Raw genomic sequence first — 17,295 nt, 5'->3', positions numbered from 1 at the left:
AATTGCATGTCATAACCTGTACACGGATGAATTTATTTGCGATAAATATCCAGATCTGTCATTTCACTCATAAAAGACGATGAGTGATATGTTGACGTCAAGTTCTCGTTCACTCCTTTGACGTCAATTTCAAAGTTCAGTTTTTAACGACGCCACACGGACGCTTGTGAGATTAATGGGTGCTAATTAAAACATATTATTAAACCGCTGAAACTTGTTTCAGCGGGTTTAGATGCTGAAGTGTTGCCTTCAGCGCTGAAAGCAACTGAAACGAGAAGGTAGTAGACAAAGATAGTAATAGACAATAAAAAGACAAAATTAGTTACTCAGTAAGGACTACAGCATTGTTGAAGATGACAGTGAAGGTCGTGGAGAGTGCTGTGCACCCGAAAAGCTTGGCTGACGTGCTGTTCCCTACAATTGTCCGCAGCAGCCCTTCAATTGAACTCACTGCTCCTTTGTGCGAATTAGTCCGTAGTAATCCTAACGCAATCAGAAAAGTACCAGAACACTTCTCAACTAACTTCCGGGAGCTACAGCAAGCGTATTCGGAGTTTCTGACGGTGAATCTTTCAAGTGGAAATGATTCGTTTTGCATCTCTAATACGCCGATTCCGTCGGATTGGATTGGCGTCTACAGATTGTGTGGTGATCCACGCCAGAAGTTCTTCATGGGACTAGTTCAATTTGGCGAAGGTCATACAACTGGGTACCATATTGAAGAATGTGCCGCTGCAACTTACGGGTGTCTTTTGGAGGGAGAAAAGGAGTGGTTTTTCCGGTTAAAAGATGGATCAACTATCTCGTGTAAGCAAAACAAAGGAGATACCGTATATGTGCCTCCTGGCTTTTATCATCGCGTGATTACTTTATCGAACGGCGCGATTCTAGTAGGCGAAACCACAATACTGCCGACATCCATCGATGCTTTCGCGTCCAACATCTCTCCACTGTACAATGGCATTGATGGGACCAGGCACAATGTTGAAAAGGAGGCTGACAGGCTATGTAAAGAATTCGACATCGTGTTGAGCAAAACCGAGCTGCACAAGGGCGGTACATGGTATGGACCTGCTACTCGTACAATTCTGGCACGACATGCACGCAGTTCTGGTGGATCGAAATCAAGAGATAAGGCAGGAAAAAAGCGTAGAAAAGCTGTATTCACGGCCAAGAAAAAGAAGCGACGTACAGCGGGAGGTTAACATAACATAATCCAAAAATTTAAAATTTGAATTTGAAATGATTAGGTATGGTAACATGCAGTCAACATGACTATTTGATTGGTTATTATATTATAACTTCAACAACGGATTAATAACTTTGGACTCGTTATACTCTGCAACCACACAGTGAAAAGATATGACATTTAGTGCATTGGTTGCTTATATATTGAATAAAATACTGAGTATGGCTCATGTGTTGTATGAATGGTTTAAATTAAAAAAAACACAGAATCTAACAAGATTTAGTAAACATCCACGAAGATTTGAAAAAAGATACGCCCAAAATTCAACTCTATGTTTCGTTTGTCCTCTATACATTTTAAAACTACGAATGAGATCGAGCTGTAACTTGGTAATTCTCACTAGATATCCAGAGATTATTATAATGAACAAGGGGCAGACCTCACGTTTCGGAGAGCTTTTTTGTATTGTTTTTTTTCTTGTTTTTGCTCTCACTTTTTCTTCTTGAGCAGAACAACACTGTCAATATAAATGTGATATCTAACACTAACTCGCTCAAGGTTTTTATCTTTTCTGCATGCAACGAACCTCATTACCCGGTCACGTTCACACCGAGCCCGTGAGCTTTCACCACTGCTTGAGCAAGCGGTTCTGCCTCATAGTCCCTGATGGAACCGCCGTCAAACCTGGCCGACCAAACAAACACTCCTCTAGAAAGCCGCACTCCGACAACTTGCCCAACAAAGTTGCTGGTTTCTTCTACTCCATCCACTGACACAGTAAAATCATCAACGATCTTCCAACCGAGAGGCTGGCCAGATCGCTTAAGGAAGAGCGGCAAAAGCCTTGTAATCGAAAAGTATCCATTTTCCGATTCTTCTGTATACAATGCTGATCGGCGAATTCGTGGTCTTCCGGGTGCTCGACGAGCTTGAACACGCGTCATGGCAGCACCAATGTCAAGCAAACCAATCAACGATAACGTAGCCAACGTGTGGGCACAAACCCATCCCGATCGAATATACGACTCGCACGTGCATTGTAGATACTGCCGGAGCAAAGAAATGCGTTCAACTGACCATTGCGGCGACAATTCAAATCTCTCCGTCGGTTTCTTTTGACCGACCAGGACTCTGTGAAGTGACATCACCTCATACTCCAGTTCTTGTGCTGAAATGCGTCTCGCAATTTTACCTTGAAGAGATCTCATAAACGTCCTCGCACGGGTCGCGTCTACATCGCTCTCCAGAATTCCAGCGCTTCCCACCATGTGCTTCCTGACGTTGAAGAGTACAGCCTCTAGCCGTTTAGATGCTCCGGCTCCACGACGAAGCTTTCGATAATTGCGTTCGTTGCATACTAACGCCGAGGCCTTGGCCAACATTTCTGGCGGGACAGGAGCGACTCCAAAATGATAGACTCTACTGAAGCACAGGTTTTCGCCACCATATCGCAATATCCGTGGAAGAATACCGTCGACTACTCCTGAGGTAGACGCCCGAGTTGAAGGAGCACAAGTTTTTTTTTTTATCACAGCATGGTGAGATTCAATTCCTTGTTGGCTCGGAACAAGACCACCTATGCCGGATCCGTTTACATGCCATCTCTCCCACCTCCGCACGAGATACACGAGGCGAAACCAGCGAGCATACTCTGCTTCACCATTTTCAATCCAGTGATCTGTCACGATTTCACTCATTTTCACAAATTGAGAATGCGAGCGAGCCGAGCGAAGAAGACGAACTTGCGGTTTGATCATACTTTCGTACATCTCAGGGTCCTCGAGCAAACTTTTCTTTTGCCTTGTCTGGCGAACGAGGTGCGGCCAGCAATTTAGCAGTGTGATATCAGACCAGACTTGCTTGAAAGCAGAAGCTATAGCATCACTATGGTCCAAGCTACCAAAAGCCACGTCCACGTCGATGTCAAAGAATGTCCTCGCACGCTCACGAATGACGCAAAAAAAAGTCGTGTGTAGGCTTCCTTCGACTCCAAACATGTATGCCCATGGTACGAACTTGTGAGCAAACGATCCTCGAGACCACGCCACATGCTCCGAGCCACAATCGACTATCACCCACCCAGCGAAGTGAAGTTTGTAAGTCCCATCTGTAGCACAACTGAGCTCCCCTGGCTGACCCCGAACAGAAGCAAGACATTCCGAAACACACGCCGCGAAGAGACAATGATTCCAAACGAAGTAGGATCACCTTCAGAACCACCACCAATGACAAATGAGTCGAGTATAATTCTAGAGTCCATTTCAGCATCCCCATCATCTGTCACTGACATGAAGTCTTCCCTGGTTGTGCACATCCGGTCTGACGCCCATGCGTTAAACGTGACGTGGTTCGTGATTTCCCAAGTAGCATTGCATGATCGTACCAGATACGCTCTACGATTCTCGATCTGCCTCACCGTTGGAATGTTTGTCGACATTCTCGGGTGGTCGATGTAGCGATGCTGAAGTAGTGTCCGCAGTCTTGTAGCCCCCCCATCCCATTTTTAGTAGACTGTCGACATCTTCGCGTAGTGAGATGTGAATACCTCGTCGACTTGCTCGTCTAGCAACAAGGGTGTGTCTACCCCCTTCCTCCAGATGAAATTGGATGACAGAATTTCCGATGTCGACCGCTCTGATCTTGAGTCGATGTCCACACATCTGGTGAGACCGGCAAAGGAAAACCCGCACTAACAACGTTGTAGTCTCGTAGCGCGATTCGAAAGTATACACGAACCCGTTATGATCATCCAATGCCTCCTTTGCCGCAGCGTATGTATCGTACGATGCAACACGAGTAAACGATGATGGCCGAGGCTGAGAGAGTGCGGCTTGGGCACCCTCTGAAGGTGACGACGAGTCATAACTGAACTCTGAATCGCTTGATTCCTCGGTGACACTAGGTGGAGCAACCCATTCCGATTCCTCGTCGGACATGCTGGAAAGCCTGCCCGCTTCACGACGACACTGTCGATTGTGTTATGGACTTCATTTTATTGCTGGGAGTTTTGCAACCTATGTGCTTGCGTCGATAAGATTTCGAAGCCAGAATTAGCCCCCCCCCCTTACTTCTTGATGTGGTGAGATTCGAGGACGATGCTAAGATGAAGATCTATTATATGCGTTTGGATAAGGTGTTCAAGTTGATGATGCTTAAAAAAAGCAGGATCATAGATAGCTTAAACATTTTGATACTAATTTTCGTGCTCACGACACATAGGTTCGGTATACAAACGCAATACCCTGAACGATGCTTAGTTGGAGAGTATAATAGTGCCAACCACGCACCAAAAGCAAGTTGAAGTTGTTCCATATGTTGATGATCCTCCTTAAGTGCGCATTTACGAAGCATTTGAGTAAGCGAATTTATCATTACTGAATAGTAACAGTTGGAACAGGTGAGTACTAAGAAATCAGTACGTGGGAACGCTGAAACTCTTTTTCAGCGCTCAAGTAACATATTAATTATTTCCCGAGATTAATCCGTCGTCGCAACGAGACGACGCATAATTCGAACAAGGTAAGAATGTAGTTGGCTTGTGCTCTCATCAACTCGTAGTATATTAGGGTCAGCTCTGAAACTTTATATTGCCACCTGGGAATTGCTGGTGGACGTATACAGGCGTCGGTCGGTGTTTCGGCAAGAGAGGATACTGAATAGTGTACATTCAGATACTTTGGGGCGAAGCTCCGCAAGTCGGATGTTCCTTCCAACTCTGTACCGTTAAACCTTCCCAAGGCTCAGATATGAGTGTCAGTTGGCGAATCTGAATGAAAGAAGGTACCTGTTTGAGCGAGTTCACTAAACCAGTACACTTGGCAATGAATGGGTACAAACTGAAACGATAAACTGTCAAGAATTGTATAGTATTGCCCTCTCGATATCGAGGTACTTTACTGTAGTGTATGTCGTAGTTAATATTGCAAGCACCTGTGGTATTTGGTAGCGAAAGTTTGGAATTCTAGCATTGGGGGCTGAAGAGGATCGATTCCATTTGAGGCCGCTTGCTTCCTTAACTGCTGCCTTTTCTTAAAGTCTAAAACTCGTTTGGCCCGGCATCTGGCCTTTTTCGGATTTATTATTTTTGAACTTAAGAAATTTTGGGCGTGCCACAAAATCCTTCCAATAATTCTAAATCCTAAATGCTAAAAGTGTATGAAAATTTTGAACTCGTACCTAAACGGGTGGCTAGATTATTTTAATCCGTTTAGGTACGACTGCTTTGGAGCCACTAGCGTGTCTTTCATTTCCCAAGTAAGCAAGGTAACGATGACGACGGCGTTGGCGACGATAGAGGGCGAGATGGTGCTACTGGCCATGCTTCCTGAGGAAGACCGTGTGATGTTGATCCAGACGCCGTGTCTGCGCACCATTGCCGACCTGGAGGCTTTTATCGTGGACGAGTACACTCGCGTGTTTCCGCATCTACCACCACTCAGCCGAAACCTACGAATTCAGAAGTGCGTGGCGCCTGAGCTGGTAGTTGATCGCCGTGCGCATGGCAAGGTGCGTCAGCAGGCGCCACACGTCTTCGTGGACCTGGCCAAGAACGTGCAGGCCGGCAACGTGTTCAAGAACATGGAGCAGATTTACATAGTGGTTAACAAGGCCAAGAAGCCGAAACAGCCAGCAACCAAGAAGATTGCGGCCGAATCACACAAGACGCCGGCCAAAAATGCTACTCAGAGCGCCAAGACGGTGGTGAAGGAGGCCCACAACAGCAAGAAAAAGACTGTGGCAAAGGAAGCGCAAAAGATGACAGCAAAGGAAGCGCAAAAGAAGACCGCTATTGATAAGAAGCAGCAAGACACAAAGAAAAAGGCTTCGAACGACGTGAAAAAGGCTGTTACGAAGGTCACTGATGTTGGAAAGAAGAACGGTGCCAAGGACACCAATAATGTAGCTGCTAAGGATTATAAGGACTCGAAGAAGCCTGCTGCGAAGGATACCAGCAATGCTAAGAAGGAGAAAGTTGCTGTAAAGGAAACCAATGAGAAGAAGGCTACTTCAGAGCAGGAGCAGGACGGAATGACGGCTGAAAAGAAGGCGGTGAAGGACTCTAAAAACGCTGAGCAGGAGACGAACGGATCGACTAAGTTCGATGCCGAGAAGGAGGATTCCACCGCCAAAAAGGCCCCAAAGAAGGCCGCCCCGAAAAAAAGTGAGAACGCTCTTCTGAAGAAAATGCTTGCAGCAAAGCAAAATGGCAATGAGTCGGGTGCTGCTCTGATTGTGAACGCTCTTCATGAGGCGGAAGGCGAAGCAACGTCGACAGCACCGTCGAAAAATGAGAAAACTCGCAAAGCTAGCGAGAAGGATGCCTCTACAGCTGCTTCAGATGTCCAGGAACCCCCAGCCAAGAAGAAGAAATCTGCTGCAAAGTCAGGGACCAAACCGGCTGAAGTGTCCAAGCCGGCTGATGAAAAACAAGCTGAGCCGAAGACAGAAAAATCAACAAAGAAGAAGACGGCTACCAAATCGGAAACGAAGGCTGAACCAACCAAACCTGCGGAGAGTTCAAAGCCGACAAAGAAGAAAGCAGCTGCTAAGTCGGTAGAGAAGGCCAATGATGACTCGTCGACTGCTAGTGAGTCGTCACCTCCCACTCGGAAATCGAAGAAGAAAATCGACACTGAAGCAGATGAAGTTGAAAAGCCAGCGGCCAAGCGTGCAAAGAAGGAGGCGTCTCCTAAGTCGGCAACGACGATTAAGGCGACCGAGAAACCCAAGCCAGAGGCAAAGTCGTCAAAAAAGGCCAAAAGTACCGAGGCTACGGCTGCTAAGAATGATTCAAGTTCGGGCTCCAGCACGTCAACTCAGGCAGCTGAACTAGCTTCTGGTGAGGAAACGAAAGCGGTAAAAACCGCTGCTACTAAAACGACAGCTGCTCGTACCACCAAGCAGAAATCACAGGAAGAAGCCAAGAAAGAGCCCTCGAGATTCCAAACGATTTTAGCGGAAACAAAGAAGCGAATTGCCGATGAGAAAAAGGCTAAGGACAAGCTACTCGAGAAGGATGCCAGCGCGGATAAAGCCGAGGAGAGCTTAAAGGAAGCATCGAAGTCTTCTGAGAGCACGGCTAGCGAATCGTCGGACTCCGATGTGCCCCCCGTTGTTGTGAAAGTAACGAAGCGCTCTCCGAAGGTTGCTACCCCAGTCGAGAGTAGTTCGTCTTCGTCCTCTGACGAGGAGGAGCTGGATTACTCCCAGAGCCTCCTGGCTGACTTGACCAAGAACGGTTAGGATTCGCTACTACATATATTGTGGTTCCAATAGATCGATGAGCTTACGACTCTGGATTGTGTTGTAGATACGGATGGAGAAGAGGTGCCATCCGTGGTTGTCAAGAAAGAGAAAAAGTCAAACATGATTGACATGAGCGACGATTCCACAGTAGAAACATCGCAAGATCTGGAAGAATCGCAGGATATGCTTTCGTCGGAGCTTACGCAGAAATGTACGTGGTATTCTTATTATCTTGGCACACGTAAATCCCAGCGTCTCAACGTTACACGTCGTAATTTCTGCAGCGCAGGAATCCAATAGTGTGTTGATGCCGACCCTCTCGCGGAATCGCTTTTCGCTTGGTAGCATGCCCGTGGCGAAGCTGAAAAAGTCGTCCAAGAACCCGTTTTCATCCCCCAAGAAGGCGAAGGCCAAAACTAGCACGGCCACTGGCCGCCCGCGTGGTCGCCCTCGTAAAGTCAACCCGGAATAAAGGATGGAGTATCTGATCACCGCCGGGGTGAACTGGGAAAATCGGCTAACTCTCCATATATTCGTATTTTCGATTTCTTGCTTTCCTACGCTTTAGGGCAAAATGCCATTTGTCATTCGCTGGAAAACGTCGTACTGGCGTGTACGATAGCTGTTGTGGCTGCGACGGACGAGACTGATGACATGCTTGATGACCTGGCTTTGGTTGTAGTCGAGGCGGAAGAGCTGCTTGGTGGCGCTCAAGATGTCTCGTGGGTTCTGGGACAGGAAGCATGGGCAAGACGACTCTTGCGCCATGATGGCGATCATCATCAGAATGGTATCGGCGTGTTGCTGTAGAAAATTCACACAACACAGTTGACATGGTCAGCACGATATCCAATACAACCAGAGTATGTGTACACTTATACCTGTAGAGCCAAAAAGCCTTGGATGAGGAATATGACGTAGGCCTTGAAATAGTCCGACTGAGTTCCTCCCATCGCGTCAACCATTTCGCCTGTGAGCTTGAAAGGAGCTGTCTCCAGACTAAACCGACCACCAGGAGCGATGCCGAGGATAAAGCCGAAGTCGATATGGATCACGTGACCGTCGCTGTCGATCATAATGTTGCCGTTGTGCCGGTCTTTTATTTGCAAGAAGTAGCATGCCAAAGAATACGCAGCCATGCTCCGCACAAAGTTCGTCATTGCTGTCTTGTAAGCCGCAGAATCCGCCTGGCCGTAGGTTTTCAGGAAATGGTCCGCTAGCGTGGTGTAGTTGTCCCTCTTCTTCAAAGCATCAAGAGACACCGCATTCTTGACGTACTCAATCATTCCGGTAGACGCCGAAGTCGCAATGATCTCGTACGGCAACAGCCGAAGAGGCAAGTTCGCGCTGTGGAAAATATCTTGAAGTTGACGAATGATCTGCTGACACAAAACTTCTTGCCGCAAGTCGTCATTAGATTTCACGATGAACGCGATGCAGTCCCAATCCTTTGCCTCTGATGCCACCACGTGGGATGACATTTCGCGCAAGCGCTCTTTTTTCTCTTCAAAGCTTTCTCCAAATGCTGATTCCACCGCAACGTGAAGACGCTTCCGTTTCTCGATGACATATTCGTACACAATACTCAGCTGCTCCTTAAGTACGCGGAGGTCTTCGCTTAGTTGGGCAGTGTTCGCTACATCCTCTTGCAGGAGAACATATTGCTGCATTGCTTGCTCCACCGAGTTCATGGCTGCAACAGCTACGTCTGGGTCGAATTTCAAAATGAACGAGCCACCGTGGACGTTCGAAGCAATTGAACGTCTATCGTCAGAGGAGCCTGCGAGGTATTCCTGGAGTGGTCTTGAAGCTTTTGAGGACGAAGTCGGGGCACTTTCAGTAGTTGCCCCTGTCAAGTTGGCATCGACGGCATCGGCTAAGCCAGCAATGTCCACCTTCGTTTCTTGGGGTTTCAACGTTAGACGCGACGATGTGCGAGTCATAGACTTCTCCCGATCGCTGGACTCCGAGATTAATTCTTGTGTTGATCGCGGTGACTGCTCTAACACCGGCGGAGCATCGTATTGCAGCGTATGACGACGCTCAAGGGATCGGAAAACTGCGCTCGATTCACTCTTCAACCGATACGATGTCTCATCATTAGCCGCAAAACCACTGAATGAATTGGATGAGAGCGAAGTCTTCTCCAGAGCGCCGCAGCGAAGCAGTTCACTACCAAGCCACAACGCGTGTGCTTTATCTGATACTATCTCGTTTTTTGTCATCCAGTCAACGATCTGCTTGCCCGTAAAAGCACCATGTCCAGAGGGGTTACTTTCCATCATACTTATCTCCATGTTTTGGGCCATGGAGATCAACTGATCGTCTGTGAAGTTTTCGATCTCACTCGGCATTGCACTCAGATTGTTAGGCTGCGATTTCTCAAGCCCGCTGAACCCAGAACCCTCACTGATTGAGCGCTTTCGTCGAATCTTGATCGTATCAGCGCATGATGCAATGATAGAGTCCAGCGACTTTGTGGTCGAGTTCATTAGCGAACCAGATCGGCCACGGCGACTTCGCTTTTTCTTACCGCCCACTGCTCGAGCCAGGGCAACGAGAGGTGGTGGAGGGTCAGAGAAAACCCGATCTCTTAGCTCCTCCTTTTCGCTATCGTCATCGTCACTGTCTGATGATGATTCGTCTCCTGGGCTCTTTGGTACATTCTTTTCGTCAGTAGGGTCAGCATTGTCCTGCTCATCCTCGTCACCAGAAAAAGTATCCATCGCAATCACTTGAGCAATTTCGCTGCTTGTGGCCATTTCAATGGCATCTTTCGCTACTTCGGCTTCAGAGGCAGGAACCAGCACTTCAAGCCCGTTAACGTCAATAATCTCCTCGTCCTTGTTGTGTTGGATGCCGAACGTAAGAGATCTACCACGGTGTAACCACGCATTCTTTTCGCATGCTGTCGTTAGCCTTGCAACTTCGAAGAAAATGAGTGTAGGCGCACGAGCCCTCGTAGTGAAAACCGTTCCTTCTTCTTTTGCAATCGTGAGGAGCCGTTGAAGTGGATGCTCACATGAGCCTAGTGGGCAAAAAGCCCCTTCTGGTAGCTGAATCTTCTGAAGTTCATTCCTTAAAGCTTTCTTACGCTCGTGAGGAGCACAGAATCTCAGTCTTTCAGTCATTGCGCACAGCTCCTCGATGAACTGGATCTGCGTGGTAAAGATACGACGTTCCTCTCCGTTATCGCGATGAGAATCATCTAACAGTGCATCGCTAGGAAGTAAAAATTCCCGAGGGATCGAGCAACCACTGATAGTTTCACAAATTGCACCAAGCGGAATCGTGGCCTTCGTGTTTGTGTGGACGAGAATTAACAGGCGATCGAACAAGCACTTAATGATGGCAATTTGCTCCGTCGAAGCCGGTAAATCCTTGTCTGTTTCAAAAGACCAGTCGCCATGGGAAATCTGCATCTCCACGTTGATCATCAATAACTTACACATGCTCATCTTCCGATACAGGAAGTCGGGTACATACAACTCCGACTGCCCGAAGCCCCAGCCACAGCTGTCGTCGATTGCTGCGCGGGTTAGCCAGTAGATAGCTGTAGCTAGGCGAATGTGCAACTGAGTCGCATAACAAATTACTCGGAATAGCAGTGCCGCTTTAATATTGTTGTTCGTCCAGTCCACTGTTAGCCACATGTGAAATATTTGCGGTAGAAAGAACTCAAAATCCGCGAGATTGGTGGCCGAAAGTTCCAGTAGTTTGTTCACAGCGTAAGCGTACGCTTCATCGCACCCATGGCGATGCAAATGAAGAACCTGAATTACATCCGAAATGCCAAAGGCATCGTCTCCAAAGATCGCAAACAAAGCTTCCACTTCTTCTTCGTCAGCCTTAGACAGAGTGGGCTTTCGTATCCCATCTTCCTCTGTTTGGGAAATGCTAAGACGCTGTAATAGCATCTCGAGCCACAACACAAAGCGCTGTACACGATAACAGCCCATGCACAGACGCACTGCGTGATTCATGTGGAAATGTCGAAGCATGGCAAACCGCGAGCTGTGGTCCGAGCACACAGATCCTCCACAATTCCGACAGTGATGCTGTCTCTTCCCGGTGCTGTCAAATCGTACATGGCAACCTGGGTGACAACACGTCGTATCATTTTTAAACTTGGGCGGGCTGCATTTCTTCTCAGCAAACGCAAGACCGCCAGGTGTTAGTTCCATGATGTTAGGGCTCACTGAGGCATGCGCACTCCACTTTTCGACTGCTGCCTCCGTTCCTTTCAGAGCCGTCTCGATGTACTCGATCCACTGACGTTTGTCCTCCTCCGAGTCGGCGTCTACATTAAACACGACGCCTGACGTGAACGATAGCTTAAACGAATGGCGGTATGTGTGCCAAAGACCCTTGCCGTCCCATGCTTCAACCTTCTGAACCTCGGCACTAAATAGCGCCGCAATCATAGCAGAGGCTGCGTCTCGAGACGCGAAGCGCGAGAAGTTGACACCCACGCAGCGGCAGTAGAAGCGCTTCATGCGGTGGTACGTCACACCCTCGTCACGCATGCTCAGATACCCTTTAATACCCAGCCCGTCGCGCTCGACGCCCAGTGGTCCCAGCAGCTCCAGAGATGACGACATGGCGCTCTCGGACATGGGCGGACCCATGGACGGGGACGAGCTGCGATTCTCAGCGTCTGCTGCCCGTGTGGATGGCGGAGCAGACCGACTGGCCGCCGGTGATTGCAAGTTGTCGTTAGTCGCTGCAGCGTCGGCACATTGAGATCCTTCTCCGGCCTCTGATGGGTTCACGGGCGTCCGTGGTAACTCCTCTGTCTCCCCGGTCATGCTGCTGTCATATACAGTCGAAGGTTGGCAGAGGCGTGTGGCTCGATAGGTTTACACGCGATGAGCTTATGACTTGGTCTACCGGAGCGATTGTGACGCCACCGTCGACAAGATGAACTGCGGCTCAACGTGAAGACAACCCAGGTCGGACGTTTGATTGTGACCACATTACTGCTAACCACATAATTTAAGCAAGAAAATAGTTTCGTGAAGTACGGTACATCTACATTCCGGATAGTAACCATGCTTTTTCAGATTTTATCCAGGTTTTCAAATTGTGTGCACCACATATTGCCGTTGATGGCACATTCTGGGTATAGAACAGCCAGCAGTCCATCTGTATGCGATATTGGAACTGGGCCAGATTCACGGAGCACGGCGGCGTGGGAGGGACCAGGGCGCAGGAAGAAGAAGGAAGCACAGTCGGCGACCAGCAGCAGCCAAAGCGTAATTCGCCATCGCGCGAATCTCTAGGCATGACGATGACCAAGATGGGCGGGGGACGCCGTCGCATGAAGCAGATGCAGGGGCTGTTGTTGCTCTCGAGACTCGACGAGTCGCCGACGCGGCGACACCAAGCGGGCAAGATTAAGCCGCAACGCGTGACGGTAGAGCTGCAGCCGCAGATGCTGGAGCTCGCGTACTCATCTCTTGCGGATCAGGACATGCTGCGCCCGCTTGGGCGCATCGACCTCCGTGACGCCAAACTAGAGCAGGTCCCAGACGGATTCATCATCTACGAGGCTGGTAACGGGCTCCGCAAGGTCGGTAGAGCAATAGTGTAGGTAGAGCTAGATAATTTTTTTTCTGACGGACTCTTTGGTGTAGAAATGCAAGCTGCAGGATAAGGACAAGGCCACCACAGACGCCTGGTTCTTTGCAGTTTACACGGCCATCACAGAATACGAACGTCTCCCAATCAGCGCCAGCGAGGATGTCGGTCACAAGTTCTCGGCCGTGCTCACCTCCAGCATCCGCGACGAGCACACGGAGTCAGTGGTGCGTGTTTCCACCGTCTGATTATGTGACGCGGACCCAGATGTTACTGATTGTGTATGTTCCAACCAACAGGAGTTTGAATTGTCGTGTCAGTTGGTGCTACCTGCACGTCCCATCGACAAGCCCAGCATCAAGTGGAAGGTTTGGAAGACTTTTGCGGAGCTTCAGGCATTTGACGAGTGAGTTGCTGTGTGGATGGTGTATTATTTTCGCTGAAGCACGCTGAAGGTTTACTAACTTTGATTTCTTTGTAATAGTGAGCTGCGAGTCTCGTTTGGCGCACATATGACGCAGATTGTGTTCCCAAGAGACCGCAAGCGCGATTCACTCTTCGGTGGTATGCGCAAGAAGTCGTTACAGGAGCTGAAGGAGCAGCAGCTTGCTCTCTATGTGGAACAGGTTTGTTTTTATAATCATTGAGTATTGTTTACTATAGTTGCTGACACTGTCCATGATTGCACTATTGCAGGTATTTCAAATGCCTGAAAATTCCACAGAACCTGTGCTGGTCGGTAAAGTGAAGCAGTTCCTCGGTTTCGACTCCTTTTTCGAAATTGTCGTAAGTACTTTTTGGTCATTGAGCCCAGGGCGTGGGAATTAACTCATGTTTAATATGCTCCTTTTTGGTTTATATAGGCATCCCCATCGGGCGAGAACGGTGACAATAACAACGAATTGTTGGAGGCGCCCGCCAGTGCTGATCCGATACCTGATTCCCAAGTTTCAAAGTTTGCTGAGACTGAAGAAATCGATGAAATGCTGGAATCGCCACTATCTAGTGAGCCACAGAGTGTCGGACAGTCTCCAGTTGAGCCACTGAGCAACGAGTTCAATACACCTTCCTCCCTGTACTTTAGCACGGAATCCGCCCGTGCGTTGCCGGGTTTACTGAGAAGAACGAGCTCAGCAGCGATAGAGGACGAGGGTGAGGAGTTTGTGGAAATCGTTCCAGAAACTGATCCGAAGGCGGCAAAGAAGCTTCACAAGAAGATCATCCAGACCGTCCGCGAGCTTGTCTCTTACGATGAAGAACGTGTTCAAGATTTCCAGGACCAGACAAAAGATTTTGGACGAGAGAAAACGTCTGCTATGGAATATTGCGCCTTCCTCCTTGGTGCAGTAGGCGCTCAGGAGTGCTGTAAACTCATCCCGGAAATGGCAAGGCTGCTTCCCGATGAGGTGAAGAGAGAGCAACTAATGCAGGCTCGAGCCGCTATCTGGCGACGAACTCACAGGCGCCACCGCAGGCGTTCAAAGCAGTTTTCAGAAAGCGTCGTGCTGCAAAAGCAAAAGGAAGAGCAGCAACAGGCTGACACCGTGCACAGCAGAATGCGTCCAAAGTCAGACAGCCTCAGTGTGTTGACGGAGCGTGTTCAGCCTCTTCCGCTACTGGGGCGAAATTCGATGGTTGAAAGACCTATGCCAGCAATTGACGCCGAACCTGATAACCAGCCAGACAACAGCCCGCCTGCAGTTCCTGCGCATCGTGCTGGGCTGGCTGATCCGCGACGTCATCTCAACCGCCGTGCTTCGTTCAACACTATGTTCGGCGAGACATTGCCTATTAAAGAGGAAAATCCAGCGGAAAATGAGTCTGATGACGACAGCGACGACAGCCTACTGGATCGACCTCGCACGATGAGTAAAGAGACTCTGTCGACTGATAGGAAGGCAGAAAACGCGAGGACTAGACCTACAGACCTCGAACGCCGTAACTCATCTTTTCTCGGTGAAGATGACGACGATGAGAGCACTGACGATGATGAAAACCACCACAGTAACCGTTCTCGTCGATCCCGCCACAGTCGCCACCGCCAGCAAAGTGGAAGTGGGAGTGGCAGTTTGGAGAAACTGAGAGTGAAAGAACGACCGTTATCTCGCGGGGGCCTGACGAGGACGCTATCTCGACAGAACTCCTCCTTTGTTGAGGAAAGTGATGAGGATCGCAGCGGTGGCGAAGGGGAAAATAGCCACACGCGATTTCGCAGGAGCCAACGCCGTGCGAGTCGTAAATTTGACGAGGAAGCCAAATCTGGATCTGCACCCGAGGAAGAGAACCCCGTTCTGGCGCGTCTTAAGAAGCAAGGGGCTATAAATTTTATGGCGCAGCTTCGCTAAGGGGCCGTGTGCAAATTTGTATTCTTCAAGTAGGCAATGTTGCGTATGATTCGATTCAAGTACCTAAATCACTTTTGAAATGGTTAAGCCAAGTCTTTCCGATGCCCGGCTCAAATTACCTCCTGCAGCAAGTGCTGCCAGCAACAGCCAAACTTAGTGAATGGTGCAGTTTAGAGCCCATTTTTAGCATGATGGCATCGCGCAACACACGACGAGTGTATATTCAAGGAGAACCAACCTTCTATTCGATCGATGCCATGGCAGCGATCTCAAGCGACGAGCTGCAAGATGCCTGGGAGAAGGTGAAGGCCATGGCAATACTTCCTGAGGTATCTTTGCTATCAGTTGATCAAGGGGGTATCAATCACTAACGCCCGATTTGAAACAAAGCCTCCTGAGCCGAAGCTTCCCAATTTCGGGCCCAAGGTGCCTATGAAAACCAAGCTCCAATCTATCCAGAGTCTCATTACTTCCCTCGAGTAGGTGAAAGCGAGTTGCTGGGTGCATCGCTATCTTACCAATTTTTTTTTGTGACAATCAGATACAACTACACAGGGACTCTGTACTTCGATGTGAACAAGAATCGGAGCTTTAAGAGTATAGTGAACACTGCAAAAGAAATCCTCAAGGAGGGCCTGCCAATCCAGTGTCTAGAAGGAGTTTTCTTGGGGGCTTACCTAACGGCGGGGATGTCGAATCTCGAGCGTTTTCCTATCAGCTTTAAGACAGCAGCGGGCAAATCAACGCACCGCCACGTCATTCTTGGTATTCACCACCAACAGCAAAAATGGGGAGCGTTGGGCCTAAGTCGATGCGATAAGCTTATGTACAAGGACTTAAAGTTCGAGTCATTGAGCGATCTCGTGCTCGATTACTGCCGCGAGTTTGAGAACGTCTACCACAAGGTGTTGAAGGTTAACGTGGGCTTTCCTTTCACTCACGATATCCATTCATCCGAGCGAGTCGAATGGCGGGTTCGTCTCTTTTATCATCCTCAGTCTGGTATAGATAATGGATAAGTTCATTTGAACGTTTGCAGGTGCTTAATCTCCCTGTTGACATGAGCAATTGGGCAGAAATTGCGAAGCAATTGGACGGCTTCGGTAAAGATGCAGCCGAGATTGAGATTTTCAAGAAGGCAAAAGGCGAGTTCCCAGCGTGGTTTGGAACCAGATACGCCCTAAATGCTCCAGAAGTGGAGATTGGGCGGTCACCACGAGCAGTCCAGCGTCGTAATTCGTTCTCAGATGATTTCAATACGTTCGAGGAAGAGCAGCAGACTCAAGAGTCAGCACTAGCGCAGACGCCACGGACGATCCCCAAGCACATTATTGTGACACCAGACGAATTCACGTTTAAAAAGCCGTCATCCGTGAGTTGCATTGAGCTGATAACCTCCTCCTTCTACTAATATCTGGTCACCTGTTCTAGATTACCGCGCCAGCTCCACCAACAAACATTTTTCTGCAGAACACGTCGCCATTGCCGTATTTGATCGAGATCGAGGACAGATCAGGACTTTTGGAAATTGTCACCAAGACACAAGCAACGTTGCAAACAGAAGAGCGCGATGAGACCAACCCAGAGGTTCATCCTGCAAAGGCTACATTCCGCATTTCAGCTGTACGCTCGTACTCTGCTTCGTTACTTCATACATTACGGAATCTCATTTGCTATTGACGTTGAAATGTTGTAGAATGGGATGATTGCCGTGGCTATCAAGTACAACCCTCATCGATCATTGACCAAGAAGCCTTCGTCACCCGAAAAATCTTCGGTCAAAAAAAGTATGAACGGAAATTCAGACGAGTCTGCTATGAATGAACCACTCCAGGTTGTCTCGTTCCGCTGCATCCCCGAAAAAATAGCAGACGCGGTGCCAGACGGGGAATCGTTCACGCTTGAAACACCGTTTGTCTTCAAGGATATTTAGAC

At 48.7% G+C, this 17,295-nt stretch overlaps 7 protein-coding genes across 9 annotated transcripts; 4 read left to right on the top strand and 3 right to left on the bottom strand.

The window, feature by feature from the left end:
• Positions 1 to 353: 353 nt before the first annotated feature.
• Positions 354 to 1,205, top strand: PPTG_18978 (hypothetical protein; the record flags this gene model as incomplete). The annotated part of the gene is made up of 1 exon (XM_008917226.1): positions 354 to 1,205. The coding sequence occupies one exon, from the start codon at positions 354 to 356 to the stop codon at positions 1,203 to 1,205; it is 852 nt and encodes a 283-aa protein (XP_008915474.1).
• A 574-nt stretch (positions 1,206 to 1,779) lies between these two features.
• PPTG_24458 (hypothetical protein) lies at positions 1,780 to 3,519 on the bottom strand (the record flags this gene model as incomplete). The annotated part of the gene is made up of 3 exons (XM_008917236.1): positions 1,780 to 1,958; positions 2,382 to 2,994; positions 3,478 to 3,519. The coding sequence occupies 3 exons, from the start codon at positions 3,517 to 3,519 to the stop codon at positions 1,780 to 1,782; spliced, it is 834 nt and encodes a 277-aa protein (XP_008915484.1).
• Positions 3,520 to 3,582: 63 nt separating this feature from the next.
• PPTG_18977 (hypothetical protein) lies at positions 3,583 to 4,125 on the bottom strand (the record flags this gene model as incomplete). The annotated part of the gene is made up of 1 exon (XM_008917225.1): positions 3,583 to 4,125. The coding sequence occupies one exon, from the start codon at positions 4,123 to 4,125 to the stop codon at positions 3,583 to 3,585; it is 543 nt and encodes a 180-aa protein (XP_008915473.1).
• A 1,276-nt stretch (positions 4,126 to 5,401) lies between these two features.
• Positions 5,402 to 8,373, top strand: PPTG_18976 (hypothetical protein; the record flags this gene model as incomplete). Of its 3 annotated transcripts, none has more annotated exons than XM_008917222.1 (3): positions 5,402 to 7,427; positions 7,500 to 7,646; positions 7,720 to 8,373. In XM_008917222.1, coding segments are annotated over 3 exons (2,361 nt in total), but the record flags the coding sequence as incomplete, so codon positions are not given. The 3 variants fall into 3 exon arrangements, with proteins under 3 accessions (XP_008915470.1, XP_008915472.1, XP_008915471.1); XM_008917224.1 differs by having other exon boundaries at positions 7,725 to 8,359; XM_008917223.1 differs by having other exon boundaries at positions 5,402 to 7,646.
• On the bottom strand, positions 7,532 to 12,416 carry PPTG_18975 (Atypical/PI3K/PI4K protein kinase). The gene is made up of 2 exons (XM_008917221.1): positions 8,317 to 12,416; positions 7,532 to 8,239 (listed from the first exon to the last, which is right to left on the bottom strand). Exons 1-2 carry the CDS (start codon positions 12,241 to 12,243, stop codon positions 8,000 to 8,002), a joined length of 4,167 nt encoding a protein of 1,388 aa, XP_008915469.1. The 5' UTR covers positions 12,244 to 12,416; the 3' UTR covers positions 7,532 to 7,999.
• A 168-nt stretch (positions 12,417 to 12,584) lies between these two features.
• PPTG_18974 (hypothetical protein) lies at positions 12,585 to 15,360 on the top strand (the record flags this gene model as incomplete). Its single annotated transcript, XM_008917220.1, has 6 exons — positions 12,585 to 13,007; positions 13,072 to 13,242; positions 13,315 to 13,421; positions 13,500 to 13,641; positions 13,712 to 13,801; positions 13,879 to 15,360. 6 exons carry the CDS (start codon positions 12,585 to 12,587, stop codon positions 15,358 to 15,360), a joined length of 2,415 nt encoding a protein of 804 aa, XP_008915468.1.
• A 191-nt stretch (positions 15,361 to 15,551) lies between these two features.
• PPTG_18973 (hypothetical protein) lies at positions 15,552 to 17,293 on the top strand (the record flags this gene model as incomplete). Its single annotated transcript, XM_008917219.1, has 6 exons — positions 15,552 to 15,689; positions 15,751 to 15,839; positions 15,902 to 16,334; positions 16,400 to 16,732; positions 16,792 to 16,983; positions 17,057 to 17,293. The coding sequence occupies 6 exons, from the start codon at positions 15,552 to 15,554 to the stop codon at positions 17,291 to 17,293; spliced, it is 1,422 nt and encodes a 473-aa protein (XP_008915467.1).
• Positions 17,294 to 17,295: the final 2 nt, after the last annotated feature.

Source organism: Phytophthora parasitica (genome assembly GCF_000247585.1).
Source record: "Phytophthora parasitica INRA-310 unplaced genomic scaffold supercont2.96, whole genome shotgun sequence".
NCBI lineage: Eukaryota > Oomycota > Peronosporomycetes > Peronosporales > Peronosporaceae > Phytophthora > Phytophthora nicotianae.
This window is presented reverse-complemented; position numbering and strand designations above follow the sequence as displayed.